Source organism: Aythya fuligula, chromosome 4 (genome assembly GCF_009819795.1).
Source record: "Aythya fuligula isolate bAytFul2 chromosome 4, bAytFul2.pri, whole genome shotgun sequence".
In the NCBI taxonomy this organism is placed as follows: Eukaryota; Metazoa; Chordata; class Aves; order Anseriformes; family Anatidae; genus Aythya; species Aythya fuligula.
Window position 1 is genome coordinate 58,972,516 of NC_045562.1, and position 18,168 is coordinate 58,990,683.

Here is an 18,168-nt window from a genome sequence, read left to right on the forward strand (position 1 = left end):
AGTTTTTTGTGGTTAATGAGAGTTTACGAGTAAAAGTAGCAATTATTGCCTAGGCCTCTATAATCTGATTGTATTTACTAAAAAAAAAAAAAAAAATAGTGTAGCTTTGAAACAATATTTTTCTGCTCAAGCTACTTTTGAGGCTTATCTCTAGCTAATGCATGCTTCTGGTACATCACTGCAAAACAGTGTATGTAAACCCTGTGTGTATAGGTACTAGGGAACATCAACACAGTGCCTAGGGTCAGATCAGTAGCACCTGTGCAACAGAGGGGAATAGGGAGGTCTGAGAAATTTAGTTATTTGTAATACAACTATACCTCTTGAGTTGATGATATTGGTAGCACAGGCCGTGGTGCTTGTCTAACCTCAGGGAGGGATTACCGCATTTCATCAATTCACAACATTTCCTTGTGTGAGCTCATATTCCTTTAGAGAAAACTGTGCATCAGAAGCACCGCACCCTCTATACGGGAGTTAAGATCTAAACCAGTATGTGTTCTCTGGATGTCTTTGACTTACATGTATGGTGAGTGCTTTATGTCCAGAGGCTTGGACTAAATCTAGCCTGAAGTAAAAGCATTGAACTGCATATTGTGTAGATTGGTAGCTGCTGACTCGCTCCCTCTGTATACTTAACAGCACCAACTTACTAGCATTTACCTTTCTGCTCTGGTTCCCTGGGGATCAGTGAACACTTGTGTACGATGAGTGGGAGGGAGAGAAAGGGAGAAAACTGCCTGTTGTGGCCCAGGTTGAACTTGGGTCGACATAACTGTGTGTAGCGCTCCCTTACATTCCTAGCACGGGAGGTGTATGCTGTGGCTGAGGGTTAAAGGGGGGGAGTGCTCAATAAGTGGTTAATAGGTGAGAGGTGATGCCGGGGATCCCATTATTGTCCCATTGTGGGACACAGTAAGGTCAAGTATTTGCTTATTAAAACCTTTGATGTAGATGGGTTGCATTTTTCCTCACTTAAGAATTCACATTTTCCAGCAGGGCCTGTAACAGCCCGGTACTACTGACTGCATGCTGCAGCATCAATTTATTGCTGCAATTGCTCAGAAGCCTGGATGATTTCAACCTGTTGTAGCTGTTTTGTTAGCCAATGTTTTTCAGGTTGTAAAAGAACGTTGCCAATTTAGTGTTAGGAAATTTAAAATGCGTTTGATCCTTCTTAAAAATATGGGAACAGGTTGAAATAAAGCTTTCCATTTTTTTTCTTTAAAGAGAGGAGTGGCATGTTTTGATTTTGGGGGTTATTTTCTACTCATTAGAGCCTTCCTCTCTTTATGTGTAGTAGGTCTGGAAGTCTTTCTAGCAGTATTCTGCACAGAAGTTTATTGTCTCTTTGAGACTAACATTAAATGTAATAATGATATTATAAGCATCATTAGAGTCTTTGTATACAAAGTAGTTGATGAGCTGTTTTGAACATTAGAACTCTGCCAAGTAATTTAAGTCAAATAGAGGCATATATTTTAAATGGCAGGAAACCTTTGTGGCATAATAAACATTTTTATTTTTATATAAATTTGTATATAAAGGTATAGTTCTTGGTGAAAAGAAATAAATGTTTAAAGTTCAAAAAAACCCCTCACAAAATATCTGAATTTGAAAATTTACATTGTTCAGTGTCTGTTATGACATGGAATTCTGAGTCATTTAAATTGTAAATGGTGTTTTGGAAAAAAGAATCTTCCTTTAGTTGCATTGAATTCTATGTATGTGAGCTAAGACCTGCAGGGACTAACATATAGCCATGTTTACATGGCAGATTGCAAATTCAGTAGGGCAGACTGTATGTCCAGACTCCAAATAATGGAAAGAAGAGAGGTCTCTACTTTAGATCATCGTGGATAGACAGCATCTGAATACAAGCAGATTACATTTTACACAGTGTTCCACTGTCCTGTGTGAAATTTATCATTTTGGGGCCCTTCTACGTCAGGTGTGTTGGAGTTGTGTACTGTTTAGTGGTAAATATTTTTTTTAGCCTGTCCTTGTTTCAGGAATGAAGTGATCAGATTTGTTATACAGAGGATCTGCCTTGGGTTTGTTGTTTATGCGTGTTCAGTTCCAAACACTTCCAGTAATTACAGAATCAAGAGTGAGTGCTACAGCAGTGGTGTGTTGGAATTTCTTTTGGCTTCTCTTACTATAAAATGCTGTATTTTTAGAAACTTTACATTACTCAGGCTCTCATGCAAAGCAAAATAAGCATTTAACAATAAAGTCTCTTTTGCTGTTCATGGTGCAACATCTACTTTCCAAGACAACCGGACAAAAAAGGTCTTACGGCTGCAGATAATGTTGGTTCTTTGGCTTATTTTCAAATGTGGTGTTGCTATCAGATATACTGGTAGTTCTGGCTAGTTCAAACACTGTTTGAAGTCTCCCATGATCCCTGTGGGATTTGTTAGCCTCTTTGGCAAATGCTGGTTTTTTAATTGCTGAAGTGTTTCCTCTCTATAGTACTTAAACCTTTCACTTTTTTCAAATGTTTTTCTTCTTTATGTAGATGCCTCTCAACCTCACTAATGCAGTTGCAACAGCAAGACAGCTCTTGGCTTACACTGTTGAAGCAGCAAATTTTTCTGATAAGATGGATGTTATTTTTGTGGCTGAAATGATAGAGAAATTTGGAAGATTTGCGGAAAAATATAAAGAGGTAACTGGATAACTTGTCGTCGCTTTAAAGATAACCACAGTGTTGGTCCTAAAGTATTCTGAGCAGTGAAGCCTTTTCAACAGTAGATGCAGGCACTGAGTTAGTGGTTTATTAGATGCTATTCCATGTTTTTGTTTGTTTAGTAGGTCCCTGAAGTTGCTGACCCATGGTCACAGACTTTGCATTGGCGCTGAGATCATCCAGCATTCACTGGACCTGTAATGTGAGTAACACCTCTGGTCAGCACTGGAGCAGGGAGATAGGTACAGTAAGTCTGTTTTTATTTAATATGGAGTGGGTCACACAGGTTTTCATTGGCATGTTCTTATCTAAAAAGATAAATAATGAAAGCCTCAGAGATCCTCTCAATAATGAATAAAACAAGACTTATCTTCTCCCCTTCCACTGTGTCAGGATGTCTTTATTCAGTATTGAGCTGTATCTCTAAGGTTTTCAGTATTCCTGTATCTTGCAGGATATAAGATAAAACATGAAAATAAAATCTTAGAGAACGCTCGTTGTCGGGGAGAAAAATGTGAGTGGTTAAACAGTCCCACCAGTGGGCAGGAACTCTCTGTTTCACTGCTGAACAGAGGTTATGTTGATCTCACTGTACAGTGCATGTTGGGCAATTGTAGACCACAATGCCTTGGTTTTAAATTTGTACACAAAAAAGCATCCAAATTTCCCCCTCCACCCTCAGCAAACCATAAATGCCAGCTGTAAATTCTTTGCAGAACTCTTGGAGAATTTTCAGTCTACAACTTGTTTTTACTATCATAGGTTGGATTTTTTTTGTGTATTTTGGAATTACATAAGTAGTTCATAAGCAGTTCATTAAATAGCTAGTTTTCTTTCGAGCTGAAAGTAGAAACATTTTTTAGATTGCTGCCTCATTTGTTACATTATAAGGGTATTCTTTTCTCAGCTGTGATTTATTGTCTGTGAGGTGACACAATCTGACATTGTTTTGCCATTTTTGAAGGTAATAGTTGATATGAAAATGTCCTAAGTTAAATTCATTGGCAATTTCAGACTTGCCTTTGATGTATTTTTATCTTAATTGGTTTGATTTGAAATCAACCTTGATGATATGTTAAAAAAGAGTGCAATTTCATTTAATACTCATTATTAGTTAATAAAATTCTTGTTGGCCTTACTCTACAAAACTCTTAGCTATGAATGATACTGTATAGACTTACACCATCTCATTTTCAGTTCTTTAGTTTGCATTACGGTGGCTATTCTGAAATACAAACATTGTACATTATAAAATGCTTCATTTAATAGCTTTTTGATGTGAAAAGAAGAAAAATTGAAGATGTTCAGAAACTTCTCGGTAGATTGTCTTAGGTTAAAATGCAGTTTTAACCTTAACATTTAACCTTTAACATTTTAGGTTAAAATGCAGAAACTTAGGCATACCTTGATAAAGTGAAAGAATAATGTTTAATGTATGGAACGTGAAATAACTTGAGCCCTATGACTTTAGGATCTTAACACTGATAATTTATTGTAACAACTCCATCTATTGATGTATTAAACATGATAACACCTTTCAAGTAATAAGTAATAATAAGCATCTTACGTTAATATAATTTTGATTTGTTCTTGAAAATTTAACAAAAAGCGCTGTAGCCTGCAAGTTTTGCTTGATGCTCTTTGTTAGCTGTGGAATGTTTACTGACTGTAGCTTCTGTCCCTAACTGTGTTCTCGACTTACTAATGATATTCCTTCAAAAAAAACAACGCCACAATCTGGATCAAAAGGAGATTACTTCCCAACCCCACCACCCTGTCAGTTTAGGCACTGTGAATTACATTTCATTCAGTTTGGTTAGAATTACATGCACCTTCACTTTTGGTGCAATATTTGCCACTTTCTTAAATGCGGTGAAAATCCAGTGTAGGCCAATATAGGTACTTGATAATTTTGGCACAGTTGTGGTCTAAGTGAAGGAATTCCCTTCATTGGTTTGTATTTCTGTTATGTAGAAGGCCAGGTAGGGAGTGCGAGCATCCACTTTAACAGTGTAATTGGTGGTTTGAAGTCAACTCTGGTACCTTTCTAAATTTCTTGAATAGCCTGTGACGTAAAACAGTCCACAAAGAACTGAAAGTAGGCAAGGAAGGAATCAAAGAAAAGGCAGACATAACAAAAGGAAGAGAGGCAGAAGGATTGTGTGCTAATTCTTCCTCTGTTACTCTTTTCTTGACATGCACACTGTACTATTGCTGATTCATAGTTATTTATTTTAGGTTTAAATTTGATTATAAATTGTTCTTTAGAATAACTTGAAAAGTAGAAGTTGGAGTATTACGCCTTTTTCTCTTACTGAAATACTTGTATTTCTCATGGTTTTGTTCTGTAGTTCTAATGCAGTTACACAAATTACTTTGGTACAGTATTCTGATGGGGGTAAATGTCTATGTATTTCAGTATGTCAACTTGACAAGCAGTGATTGAAATAAGGACAACCAATTCCTTTTTCTTATGTTGACAAGTAGCATTGTATCTTCTGGTAATGATCCTGCTTGATGCACGTTATCAAAGATATAAAATAACCTTATTTCTTTTCCCTGCTAGCTTGGTGACGTGATGGTGGATATAGCAAGTAACATTATGTTAGCTGATGAACGTGTTCTGTGGATGGCACAAAGGGAAGCAAAGGCTTGCACTAGAATTGTACAGTGTCTACAGAAAATTGCTATGTACCGGCTTGCAAATGGGGCTCAAGTTTATTCAACTGTAAGTACAAATTTCTTTAGAAGACATGTTGCTGGCTCGTAAGTTTCAATAGCTTTTTATTTTTCCTTGCTTAATAGCTTTTGGCATTATCTTAATCTCTGCTGTTTCTGTAGGAAGAGGAGAAGTATTCTGAATTCCCTGCCAGATATACAGAAGTAGTTTTTGTTTTGTTTTTGTATACTGTTATGACAGAGAATCCCTTAAAGATTATTTGTTATTCTTCCTGTAGCGTGTAACATTTTTTATTTGATTTTTTTTTGTCTCAGTATTCTCCAAATATTGCTCTTGAGGCTTATGTAATAAAGGCTGCTGGTTTCACTGGGATGACGTGCACCGTATTTCAAAAAGTGGCTACATCAGACCGTACAGGACTCAGTGATTATGGGAGAAGAGATCCAGATGGAAATCTAGATAAGCAACTAAGCTTTAAATGCAACGTTTCAAATACACTGTCAAGCCTGGCTTTAAAGGTTGTATACTCACTGTTTTCCCACTCTTTGTAATAATATCATAAATATGAATCACTTGGAAAGCAAGCTTACATTATGAATTTCTGATGTTAAAGTAGCATTCTTATGTAATCCAGAATGACACTGACAAGGGATGATTAAAGTGACACAGGATAATACAGTTTGCTTATGGGATAATTTCTTAATGGACTTAGTTTTTAATGAGTAGGTGTGGTTTCCCTTATTAAAACATCTTAAGTGGAAAGATGCTCTCAGGCTGTTTGTAGGTATAGGTATTAAATGCTCCCTAGTGCATAATAATTCGTATTTATTTTAATCTGTTTATTTCTAGAATACAATCGTGGAGGCTTCTATCCAGTTGCCAGCTTCCCTTTTCACCCAGAAGCAAAAAAGAGAAATCAGACCAGCAGATGAATCTGTCTACAAGCTTCAGCTTATTGCATTTCGCAATGGAAAGCTTTTTCCAGCAACAGGAAATTCAACAAATCTGGCTGATGATGGGAAACGTCGTACAGTTGTAACACCAGTTATTCTTACCAGGATAGGTTTGTTTTTTATTATTACACTTTTATGATCTTTAAAAATAAGAAGCTTTTCTTAACTCATTTCTGTCAAGTAGCATATTTAAATTTTTTTTTTTTGCGTTTGACGTACTGAGAAATTCATGTGCAAATACATTTATTTTGTAACAGATGGTTTAAACCTAGCCAGTCACCACATTCCTATAAATGTGACACTGCGGCGCATTGCGCATGGAGCAGATGCTGTTGCAGCTCAGTGGGACTTTGATCTACTGAACGGACAAGGGGGCTGGAAGTCTGATGGCTGTCGCATTCTTCTGTCTGATGAAAATATTACTACCATTCAGTGCTACTCCCTCAGCAACTATGCAGTTTTAATGGTATGGCACTTAGAATTACATATTTCTGGAACTTAAAAGCACTGGAACTACAGTCCTGTTTTTTGTTTCTGCATTAAAGTAAGCATTCCCATGTCTGTTTTCACAGAAAACTAGACATAAGAAATGTTCAATTGTTACTTCTTTTAATACAGATTTTGATGTGAAATGAGATTTAAGTGGAAAACTGTCAAAGTGGAATTAATTGCATAGTATGATGGAGAAAAAATAATTTTCACACGAAAAGAACTATGCTATAGGAAGCAATTCTAACGAACCATTTAATTAGATGTTTTTATGAACTTCAGTCTTAACAATGGCAGTTTAAAATAACAGCGTTGGAGAAAAATTGCATCTGTTAGATAAAATTTGTTTGCTTTGTCTGTTAATAGGAATGCTTCCCTTTTTTTTTTTTTTTTTTCGCTATTATCTATAATTAGGGTTAGCTATCTTACTGTAAATTAGCTATTCATTCACTAGTATTAGTGAATGGAACAGTATTAGCTAATCTGGTTCGTTAATGGAATAAATGAATTGAAAAGGTTAAAAAAATAAATAAATCAAAACACTATATAAAATACTGTTCCTTTAAGAAACACCTAAAACTATATATCTCAACATTAGTCTTCATGTAATGCTTCCAATAAAATGGTTAACCAGTTGTAAAATATGATATACTGGGGGGGGGGGGGAAGGGAGGGAAAGAGGGAGGTGCCTTCTCATGCACTTTAGTTAGAAGTAGAATTTCTTCTTTGTTCCTGGAGTGCTTCGTTTCAAAAGCTTCCAGTTTACAGTGATTGATACCCTGCTTATCAGTCATCACCACATGTAAAATGATACCTTAAAAATGGTTGACCAGTAGGAAACAGGGTGGAACTTGCTATGTGTAAATTTGGTGTGGGTTTTCTTTTGTTGTAGTTAATGTGCTGTTTGAAATTATATATGTATGTTTATGTAATCATACTCAGAAGAAAGAGCATTTCTTGATGATCAGTGCATGAGAAGTTGCAGTTTTTGTTGTTTTCCAACTCAGATTGATAATTCATCCTGTTAAGAGAATTGAATAATAGAATAACGAACAGCTAAATAGAAATAAGCAAAATTATGTTATGGCATCATGCCAAATCTTATCAGATTTTTACCTCTGAAGGTACTGTTTTAAATGACTTCAAACCGTTATAATCCCTTAGCTCCCTTTTTAAATATTTTTAATATATAATTCTTCCCTTAACATATATGTTCTTTAGAATTGAATTCATCTGTATGTGTAGTATACATGTGAAGAGAGATTATACTTTAAATTGGTCACATTTCTGCCATCTGGAGGAAGAAAAATGAAGGGCATACTCAATCTGCAGCTGTAAATGACTTTCTGTATTAACACATGGTACGATTACATCAATAACTATATTGTGAGGCATATAGAAAATTGTTGACTGCCAGAAGTTGGAAAGGAGGATGGGGCAGCTTTCTTGCTTTTCTACCAGTGGCTCTTTGAGCAAGCATTCCTGTTCCATACTCAAAACTGGTATTCCTTAAATATTTAGCTACTTCCAAAAGTGTTAGGTTGAGACAGGAGAGGAGTCAGTAGGTGGAGGATGAGGGAGAGTAACTCTCATCTATATTTCTTATAATTTGGTGCAAAACATCTGGCTAAGTAGCTGCTGAAGAAGGTTTTCATACTTCCTATGTGTTATTTAACTAAAAGTTAAAAATAAAGTTATGTTATTTTGAATTCAGTTTTAGAAGCTTGGCTTTGAATTCAGCAGTTATCATTAACATAAAATGATATGAACAGAAGTGGCAACCAAGGATCTGAATGCAGCGTCCATCATTATGGCTACTGGCTAATAAAGAGTGAAATAACACTGGTTATTCTTTCTTCTGCGCATATATACACTAAAATAAAAGGTTCAATATAGTGGCCTGTCTGTATACATTTCAGAACATAATGTAAAGTCTTCTCTGATAAGGAATGCCATGACCAAGTGTCCAGTTTCCTAATCTAGTGATCTAGGAACATACAGCTATAAAACTTTGTATTTATTTGGAAATAATTTTAACTACTGCTTAATAATGGCACAGGTAACCAGGAGGCTCAGCAGTTCTCCTACAGTTCTTGTTCTCCAGCACCCAGCAACTGTGGGTGCCACTGCCTTTGTTTGTGCTTGTAACAGCAGTGGGTAGTTAAGGATCTCCAGCTGGATTTTAATTGGGCTGTGGGTAGTGTTCTGATCAGACTATGCTGCCTGCCTGAGGTGCAATATCTTATGACTGTTCCTAAAGTGTTTTCATCCAGGTGCTCAGGAAAACCAAATACATAAAAAATCAAACTGACAATCTAACTAAATTAGTTTGAAATGAGGTTAGTGAGTTAGCAACAATAAATTTATTTTCTGATAAAACAGTAATTGAAGGAGTAGTGAAGATATTGCTGATTCTAATTTTAAGCCTTGATTCAAGAGCTCTTTCCCTGACCATTAAACCAGATTACCTATTGTAACCTTAAAAACAGATTATATATCACTGATTTTTCTTAAAATAAATTAAAGCTTCCTTCTAATGTTTTACAGGTTTTTTTTGTGAATGCTGAATTTATTCTCCCTTCCATCAGCATGCATTTGAACTTCACTCAAACTTCTAGAAGTTGTATAATTCTCACAATATCTGAGAAAAGTTCCTGTATCTTGGCCCATCTGAAAGTAAAATATATATATATTTTTTTCACTGAACTTAGTTTTATTTTGTGCTGGAAGGTACTGAAGTTTTTTTCATTACCATTATGGAAACAGAATCCTAGTAAATCGTTTCAACATGAGTGGAAACTTACCTAACTGCATCCAAATCAAATGAGTATTTTTTGCTTTTCTTGTTCATAAGTGAAAATGTCACTCCTGAGATGTTATTTAAAATATTGTCATGCTTTAACAGTTCAAGATTCCATTCCATACTTATTCCTTGAGGAATATTTTGACCAGTGGGTTCACCAAGCTTGAATGATGCTAAGGAGATGCTTAAATCTTGAGTTATCAGCTATCTATTCAGTCAAACAGTACTCATGAAGTAACAGTCTGATAGGAACCTCTGGATGTCAGTGGGTCCAATTACTGCTTAAAGCTGGATCAGCTTCGAAGTTGAATTATGTTGCTCCAGGGTCATATTCAGTCAAGCTTTTTTTTTTATTATTATTTGCAAGGATAGCAGTTGTACAGCCTCACTGGGCAGTCTGGGTCTAGTATTTGACCACTGTCATCAGAATTTGTTTCCTACATCTAATTAGAATTTTCCATGCTGCCAACAATGTCCATTGCTCCTCACAGTTTCACTGAACTCCAAGTAGTTTGACTCTGTTTTCTTTTTCCCAGTAGATGGTTCAATATAATAATGAGATTTCTCATTATAATGATTAGTCCAGTGTAGGAGTAATGATTTATCTCATCTTCTTTCTCTTAGAGGTGAACTAATCCAGCTTTCTCAGCCTTATATATTGTGTGCTTCACCCTGTTAATCATCCCAGTGATGCTTTGTTAGACATGCATTATCCAGTGTGTCGGTGTCTGTCTTATACTGGGGAGTCTTAAACTGTATATACCTCTGCAGAGGTGGTCTTGCAGCGCTAAACAGAGGGGAGTAATTGCTTTCATTCACTTGCTTGCTATATTTTTACTAGTACAGTGAAGTGTGGGCTTGGGCTGTAGGGTGTGCTGCTGACTCGTGTTCAGATTCTGTCTTACCAGCACCCTTAGGTTCTTCTTTTGCTTTCTATTCAGTCCAACACCCAGTCTGTTCTTTAGCATGTGTGGCATTATTCTATCCAAGACGCAGAACTCTCACATGTTCTTTTGTTGAAATTCGTGGCATTTTATCAGCCTGTTCTGATGGCTTTTCAGTAACCATTTGAATATTGTCCAATCTACTGATCATTCTCCCCACTTCAGCATTATCTGCAAACTTGCTGAGGGCACTTTCTGTTCCGTTCTCTGAGTTGTTGCAGATTTCAATCATCACTGAAACACAGGATTGTTCTACGTGCTATACAAAGTTATACACATCTTAAAAACAAGAAAGTTGTGTTCTGTCTAAGCTGATAACTTGTCTGTATATAAAGACATACACGAAGTTGAAGTGTGTTATAAAACATAACTGCATTTATAACATCCAGCCAGAATAACGGGTATTGGTAGAAGAAAGATAACCTTAAATAATGGGGGTAGGCTTCAGGGGTATAGTATTATATCTAGAAGGTTCCTGTTTCTTATATTGTCTCCTCTCCCATTCCCACCCGCAAAATAAGGAGATAAGATGGACTAACGTTACTTTTGGTTTTGTTGCCAGGACTTGACAGGAGCTGAATTATATACACAGCCAGCTGATCTTTTGCATCCAGTAATTTATGCCACTGCCATGGTTTTGCTAATGTGCCTGATGATGATCATAGTCAGCTACATATACCATCACAGGTATGAATCAAAATCACTAGAGACTAAAAAAATTACTTTCAAAGTTCTTAGGATCCTTTTCTTTCTTATATGAATGTGATATAGTAATTTGCATTCATATTTTTTCCTGTAAAATTTGTTGATGCAGACTAACACTTAAGCAAGTAGCTATTTCGTATGTTCTTTAGTATGATAATTTAACCCATAACCGTGTATCTCTTTGTCATTTTTCCTTCATGATGCAAGAAGAGACCACTCAAAAATGACAGTGAAATTTAACAAAATGTTTAGCTTTTGACATTTCTGTTAATGTCAGTGAAAGCTTGAAGCCTAAAATTTCTTGAATCAGATCCCAAATACTTGTATAAGCCCGGGTTAATAGGAGGGTGTTTTAAATTCTTGTAATGAAGATTAGAGATTATATTTGAAGTCAAACAATCATTAACGTTAATTATATCTCATTTAACATAAACGTATCTTGCTGGTTTCTGAAAGACAATAATGCAGCTGAACTTTATTTTATTTGTTTTTCTTAACAGTGTGATCAGGATCAGTGTAAAAAGCTGGCACATGCTAGTTAACCTAAGTTTTCATATTTTCCTGACATGCGTGATGTTTATTGGAGGCATAACTCAGACCAGGAACGCAAGCATTTGCCAAGCAGTAAGTAAACACAACAGCACAAAAAATAAGTTACAGTTATTTCCAGAAAACAATGTTAAAATACTGAATTTTAACTCTTCCATCATTTGGGAGGCAAAGCTGAGCTTTTATGTAAGTATGAAGGTTTGCTATTTTTAGCTCTTATTTATTATAACTGAATATTTGGAATTGTACTTAAGATCATTTGAAAATACTAGTTTTACCAGTTTCATACTATAGGGGTATTCATATATATATATATATATATCCCCTTGCCTCCTACAGTGCAGTACAGGTATTTTCATCAGAATGTAACATTTTGATAAAGAATCAATTTTTTTCTATCTTAAAACTTCTCTTATTTTGACCCATGCATGCGGATAGAACTAGGTCATTATTTGAAAACCAAAAAGTACTTCAGAAGTGCTTGGGGTTTCTTTAGCCAGAAACGCTATCACAAAAATGTTTTTTACCTTGTAGCTTTATATATGAGACTCATTTGTTACAGAATTATTATAGAGAGCTGTAGGTGACATTTACAGACCACACAAAAGGTGATTTCTGCAAATATAAAAGTATTTATTTTTACTGCCTCAGTATAACTTAAAGGTACTGAGAAGTATTTAAAGTGAAAGACCTGTTCTTTCCATAAACAAACAGCTTTATTGGGACTCCTCTTTTATAATGATTTATTCTTCAGCGATTGAGCCATCTATCATTCAGTTGCTGTGTTTAAATGTAATGCAGTTGCTTCTTGATGAAGCAACTGTATGTAAAGTCAGGTTTTATGCAAATTGCATGGTAAATGGTTATCTTGTAACTTTGTAAAATGGGAATGTTTAGGGGTTTGTTTCTATTTTTCTTTTTCTTTTTTTTTTTTTTTTAAGGTTGGGATAATTCTCCATTATTCCACTCTTGCAACAGTATTGTGGCTGGGAGTGACATCTCGTAATATTTACAAGCAAGTAACCAAAAAAGCAAAAAGATGTCAAGATCCTGATGAGCCGCCGCCTCCACCCAGACCAATGCTGAGGTGAGCCTTGTTTGTTTCTGCAACTCTGTGTACTAGGTCACCTTGCTCATACTCTGACCAGAAATTTTAACAGGTTGATACTGTTCTTTTGCAAGTGCTTTTCCTATAAGATTTTTCCTTTCAAGTTTACAAAGTTATTTCCAGATTTCTCTGCTCCTCGTTAATGAGGATGAAGTGCAGGATGGTTGGTCTCAGCATGTTACGGTTATGATGATGTATTTCTGATTTGTAAATTAACAAATTGGTACTGGTTTAACATCACTCCTGGGGCTTTGATTAGGAGTTCAGATAAGAACACTTCCCATTAAGTTATCATAGGGGAAAGAATGTGGAGAACTGTGTTACCAGACAATTAATAACCACTATAATTCAAGTAAACATAGTTTAATATGGTTTTCCGAAAAATTGCTGACAAGTCATTTCAAAAAATGTCAGGCACTGTCAAATGAAAATAGTATTCTTTGTAAAGCAATCCTCTTTACAATTTGTATTTCTAAAATCACTGAAATGCAAAAAAAAATAATCTGTAAAATTCCCCTTATGAAATACTTTTAGTAGTAAACATTCATATAATTTGTACATATACCTTACTGTTTCTCCAGATACTAATTAAAGACTGCTGAGCTGGAATTCTCCACAAGGTGGCAGACATTGATTAACTTTGATTAGTTACATAGCAAATATTTATTTTAAGGTACAGAAAGTGCAGAAAATCAGAAATACTCTTCTGAATATCAACTAAAATTTGCAGTACTATGTACAAGCATATATAAATATTAAATACATGAGTCAGAAAGTAGAATGCTAGTATTTATATTACTAAGCACTCCCTTTGCTTTATTTAATTTATTCATTGTTTTTGTTTTCAGAAAAATAATCTGTTCCATTCAGTGTAGGATATCATGATCACCAACTGTTTGCCTTCCAGCAGGATACTGCATGGCTATTTTAACATCTGTGTAATTTTATTTCATTTTCCATCCCCTATTATTTGTCATGCTGGTCTTGCTTTGGAAAAATTTACAGTAACGTTACCAGCCTTGGAGGCTCAGCTTTGTGTAAATATAAACATGCACATACCTTTTCATATCTGGGCACCTCCTCTGTGATAATGACAGTAACTCTGGAGAGAGTATAAGAACTGAGCAAGCATACTTAATAAATTCTCAGGTTATTCTGTCTCTGCAGATCAAAGATTTCCTTAATCAATGTGTGATGTCTTTATGTGGGACAGCCATAGAAGGATTTAAATTTTTTTCATTGAGTTGCCTGTTAAGCTCCTGCTCAAAGCAAACCTACCCATTAATGGCATATGGCAGAGTTCTGTATAAGAGTTTCTTGCTTGTATGGAACCAGTCGCTGTCTTTACTCAGGCCCCCTGTTTCTTGAACCGAAAGAGACAAAACCAACTAATTCACTCTTTGCCACCATACTGCTGAGATTCTTCCTCCGATGTACCTTTTCACATTCACAAAGGGTATTTTGAAATGGATGTAGAAAAGCCGTAGTAGGTGTAAATAGGTATATAGTTTTCTCCTCATTTGCCATATCCAAATTATTCTGCTTTGCACTCTTTGGGTTTAAAGAATTCCACTCTGCACTTGATAGGAAACCATTATGCTTACACGTGGATCTTCAGTTCCTGTCGGTGTCTTATGAGGGTGGACTTAATAGCTATTAGCCTTCCTTCCATACTAGCACAGATAAGCTTTGTTCTTTATTTTGGAAAATTCATTGCATGCAAGATAATTTTTGTTGATCTTCTCTATTCTGTGTGTTAATGTGGCTTTATACAGTTCATAAACAAGATGAAAAAGACTTCAAAACTGATTCAGTGTTTCGTAAAACACTCTAGACCAGAGAGGGGTTCTTATGTGGTTCACAGATGCCATGTTGCAAAGATAGTACATCACTTGCACTGGGTGGAATTTCTTAATTGTTCAGAACTTTATGCCAAGTACATTGCATTGCATTGCCATGCCAAGCAGGAGGGTGTGAAAAAAAAAATGAGTCTCCTAGCTGCCAGTCACAAGCAGGAAATGGAGTTTGTCATGCAGAAACGGTAGTTTGTTGACATGTCAACCAAGACAAAAGGAAACAGTTTCAAATTATTTTTACTTAAAAGGATTGCTTTTAAAAGAAATTCAAGATCTTAATCATAGTATTCTTCATGGAAAGCAAAATATGGTAGTACCAATACTGGGCATGAATGTTCTACATATAGTGAATTTTTCTGGTTTTGTGTTTCTGTTACTGTTGTAACACGTTGTATATCCATGCCATTAGATTTTTGATGTAACTGAAGGAGAAATTGTAGCACAGCGTGCTATTGATTGGAGTGATTGTTGGTAATTAGTGATTTGATTAGTTAGATCCTCTAACAACATATGCCCTCATCCTTGTGAAAGCATACAGTTTTCAGTACAACTGCACAAGGAAACAGGAAGTAAGATCAGAGTTCTTTTTTAAAAAAAATAAAAATAAAAATCTTCAGGAATAAGACAGAGAACACTTATTTCATTCTAAGTTTCCATATTCTCTTGTAACAATTTATAGCTTCTGTCATCTTTTGCTTCTTCCCTCTAACTTCATATACCTTGTCTATTCAGTGCTGTGGAGGGAAGTGAGAAACTGAGAGAAAGGTGGTTTACACAGAAGAAAAAAAAAACGTAGTGAGGAAGACATGGAAGAATTGCTTTTACTGGAGTCCAAAACCAACTCACCCCACTTTTTTCTTTAAAAAATTGCATATTTCCAGAATTCTGGAAATTCCTTTTCCCTATGGTGACCAAATAAAATCCATTGCCATTACGCAGCCAAGTGTTCATATATTGTTTTTACTTCTTAGGTTCTACCTTATTGGTGGAGGGATCCCAATCATAGTTTGTGGAATAACAGCAGCAGCAAACATCCGAAATTATGGCAGCAGACCTAATGCACCTTAGTAAGTACTGTATAACTGAGAGCTCTGTCGTAATGTTTCACAGTCTTGCTTTTCTAAATACTACTTGCAATTAATTCTGATAGTTCCAATAAATGTAACGCAGCCGAGGTCACTTCACTTTCCGTTTTGAACTAATAAAGCATAAATAACTTGTGAGAAGGTGTTCATCCTGATTTTTGTTTGTTTCTTTTCCAGTTGCTGGATGGCTTGGGAACCTAGCTTAGGAGCATTTTATGGACCAGCTAGCTTTATCATTTTCATAAACTGCATGTATTTCCTCAGCATATTCATACAACTAAAACGGCACCCTGAACGTAAATATGAACTTAAGGAACCAGTTGAGGAACAGCAGCGTCTCGCCACCAACGAACATGGGGAACTGGCTCACCAAGATTCGTTGTCAGTGTCACTAGTTTCTGCATCTGCTTTGGAGAACGAGCACAGTTTTCAAGCACAGCTTCTGGGAGTGGGCCTTACTTTGCTTCTATATGTTGCTCTGTGGATTTTTGGAGCTCTGTCAGTTTCCCTGTATTATCCTATGGACCTGATTTTTAGCTGTTTTTTTGGGGCAACTTGTTTAAGCCTTAGTGCTTTTCTTATGGTGCACCATTGTGTTAATAGGGAAGATGTCAGGCATGCATGGATAACAACGTGCTGCCCTGGAAGGAGTACGTACTCGGTGCAAGTGAATGTTCAGCCCTCCAGTTCCAGCGGAACCAATGGAGAGGCCCCCAAGTGCACCAACAGCAGTGCAGAATCTTCATGCACAAATAAAAGTGCATCGAGCCTGAAAAATTCTTCTCAAGGTTGCAAACTAACAAATTTACAAGCTGCTGCAGCTCAGTGCCACCCTACTTCTCTTCCACTGAACACAGGTCCTCAGCTTGATAACAGTCTCACTGAGCATTCAGTGGATAACGATATCAAAATGCATGTAGCTCCATTAGAGGTACAATTTCGGACAAATGGACACCCAAGCCGGCATCATAAGAACAGAAGCAAGGGACATCGTGCTAGCAGGCTTGCAGTATTGAGGGAATATGCATATGATGTTCCTACCAGTGTGGAAGGAAGCGTGCAAAATGGCTTACCGAAAAGTCGACAAAGCAACAGTGAAGGGCATTCAAGGAGCCGAAGAGCTTATTTGGCATATAGAGAACGACAGTATAACCAATCCCAGCAAGACAGTAGTGATGCTTGCAGTACGCTTCCAAAAAGTGGCAGAAATACTGAAAAAACAGTTACCAACAACAAAAAAGATATTCTGAGGAAGCCAATAGTGGTTGAACTTGAAAACCAGCAAAAATCTTATGGCCTAAATTTAGCCATTCAGAATGGACCACTTAAAAGCAGTGGACAGGATGGACCCTTGCTCACTGCAGACAGTACTGGTAATATTAGAACTGGCTTATGGAAACATGAAACTACTGTGTAGCATTACAATTTGTGGGACAAATCCATGTGAACTGTGATTACACATTCCTTAAAGCTATTAACACTTTTAAAGACTGTTTACAAACTCTAGGTACTTTATGCAGGGATGGAACAAGGATAATCTGCCAAGCAAAAGATTGTATGCATTACCTTCACTGTTCTTACAAGGACAAACTTCTGGTGTTTTTGTGATTTTTTTTTTTGAAGTATCAATCTTGTTAAGAGATGCAGAATGGAACTTTGTACATTTTTTATTTTTTACCTGTAACCCTGCAGATGTGTCCACAACACATTTCAAGTTTGTATTTAAATGTATAATAAATAAATAGTATTTTCCCCAGCAGCCTAATGTTGCACTTACTTGTTTTTCAATTACAGATTATTAGACTCAATGTCATCTTGATTTTACTCAAGAAGTAACAAGTGTGGCAGTTTCAGTCACCAAAGAAAATACTTCGTGTCTGAAATAGACAATGCAAATAGCTTAATTACATCAGTCCTACAGTTTGTTTAAAATGCAATTCTAATTTATAGAGGTTTTTCTAGTTTACAGGCAACTTCTTTACTCCAAAATCACTGTCTTGTTGTGATACATAAGTTAGTTATATTTTCAGATGGTTGTGGCTGACTTCAATACGTATTTACACAGGGCTGTAGTATACTTGTCCTGGTAATGTATTTGGAAAATACAGTTTTTCCCTCATAATTACTTGGCTGGGGTTTTCTGTTTTTTAATTTGATTTAATCATTTGTAACTGAGAAGGAAGGGGTGCATGTGTGTAAATTTTCAAAAGGGACGTTTTCCATGCAAACAATCATTTTGTCAATGTATGATAAGACTGGAAGGTGCAAGTATTTTACATTCTTCTGAATGAGGAGCTCACTGTA

General features: G+C 36.1%; 1 protein-coding gene across 1 annotated transcript in view; it reads left to right on the forward strand.

Moving 5' to 3' along the window:
• Positions 1-17,623, forward strand: part of ADGRA3 (adhesion G protein-coupled receptor A3) — a 53,111-nt gene extending 35,488 nt beyond the window's left edge. Inside the window, exons 10-19 of the mRNA XM_032186922.1 lie at positions 2,522-2,671; positions 5,259-5,420; positions 5,687-5,890; positions 6,222-6,435; positions 6,583-6,791; positions 11,124-11,248; positions 11,767-11,890; positions 12,757-12,902; positions 15,751-15,846; positions 16,042-17,623. Coding sequence (XP_032042813.1) covers positions 2,522-2,671; positions 5,259-5,420; positions 5,687-5,890; positions 6,222-6,435; positions 6,583-6,791; positions 11,124-11,248; positions 11,767-11,890; positions 12,757-12,902; positions 15,751-15,846; positions 16,042-17,281 — 2,670 coding nt within the window. The 3' untranslated portion in view covers positions 17,282-17,623. The remainder of the gene's footprint in view (positions 1-2,521; positions 2,672-5,258; positions 5,421-5,686; positions 5,891-6,221; positions 6,436-6,582; positions 6,792-11,123; positions 11,249-11,766; positions 11,891-12,756; positions 12,903-15,750; positions 15,847-16,041) is intronic.
• The last annotated feature ends 545 nt before the right edge of the window (positions 17,624-18,168 follow it).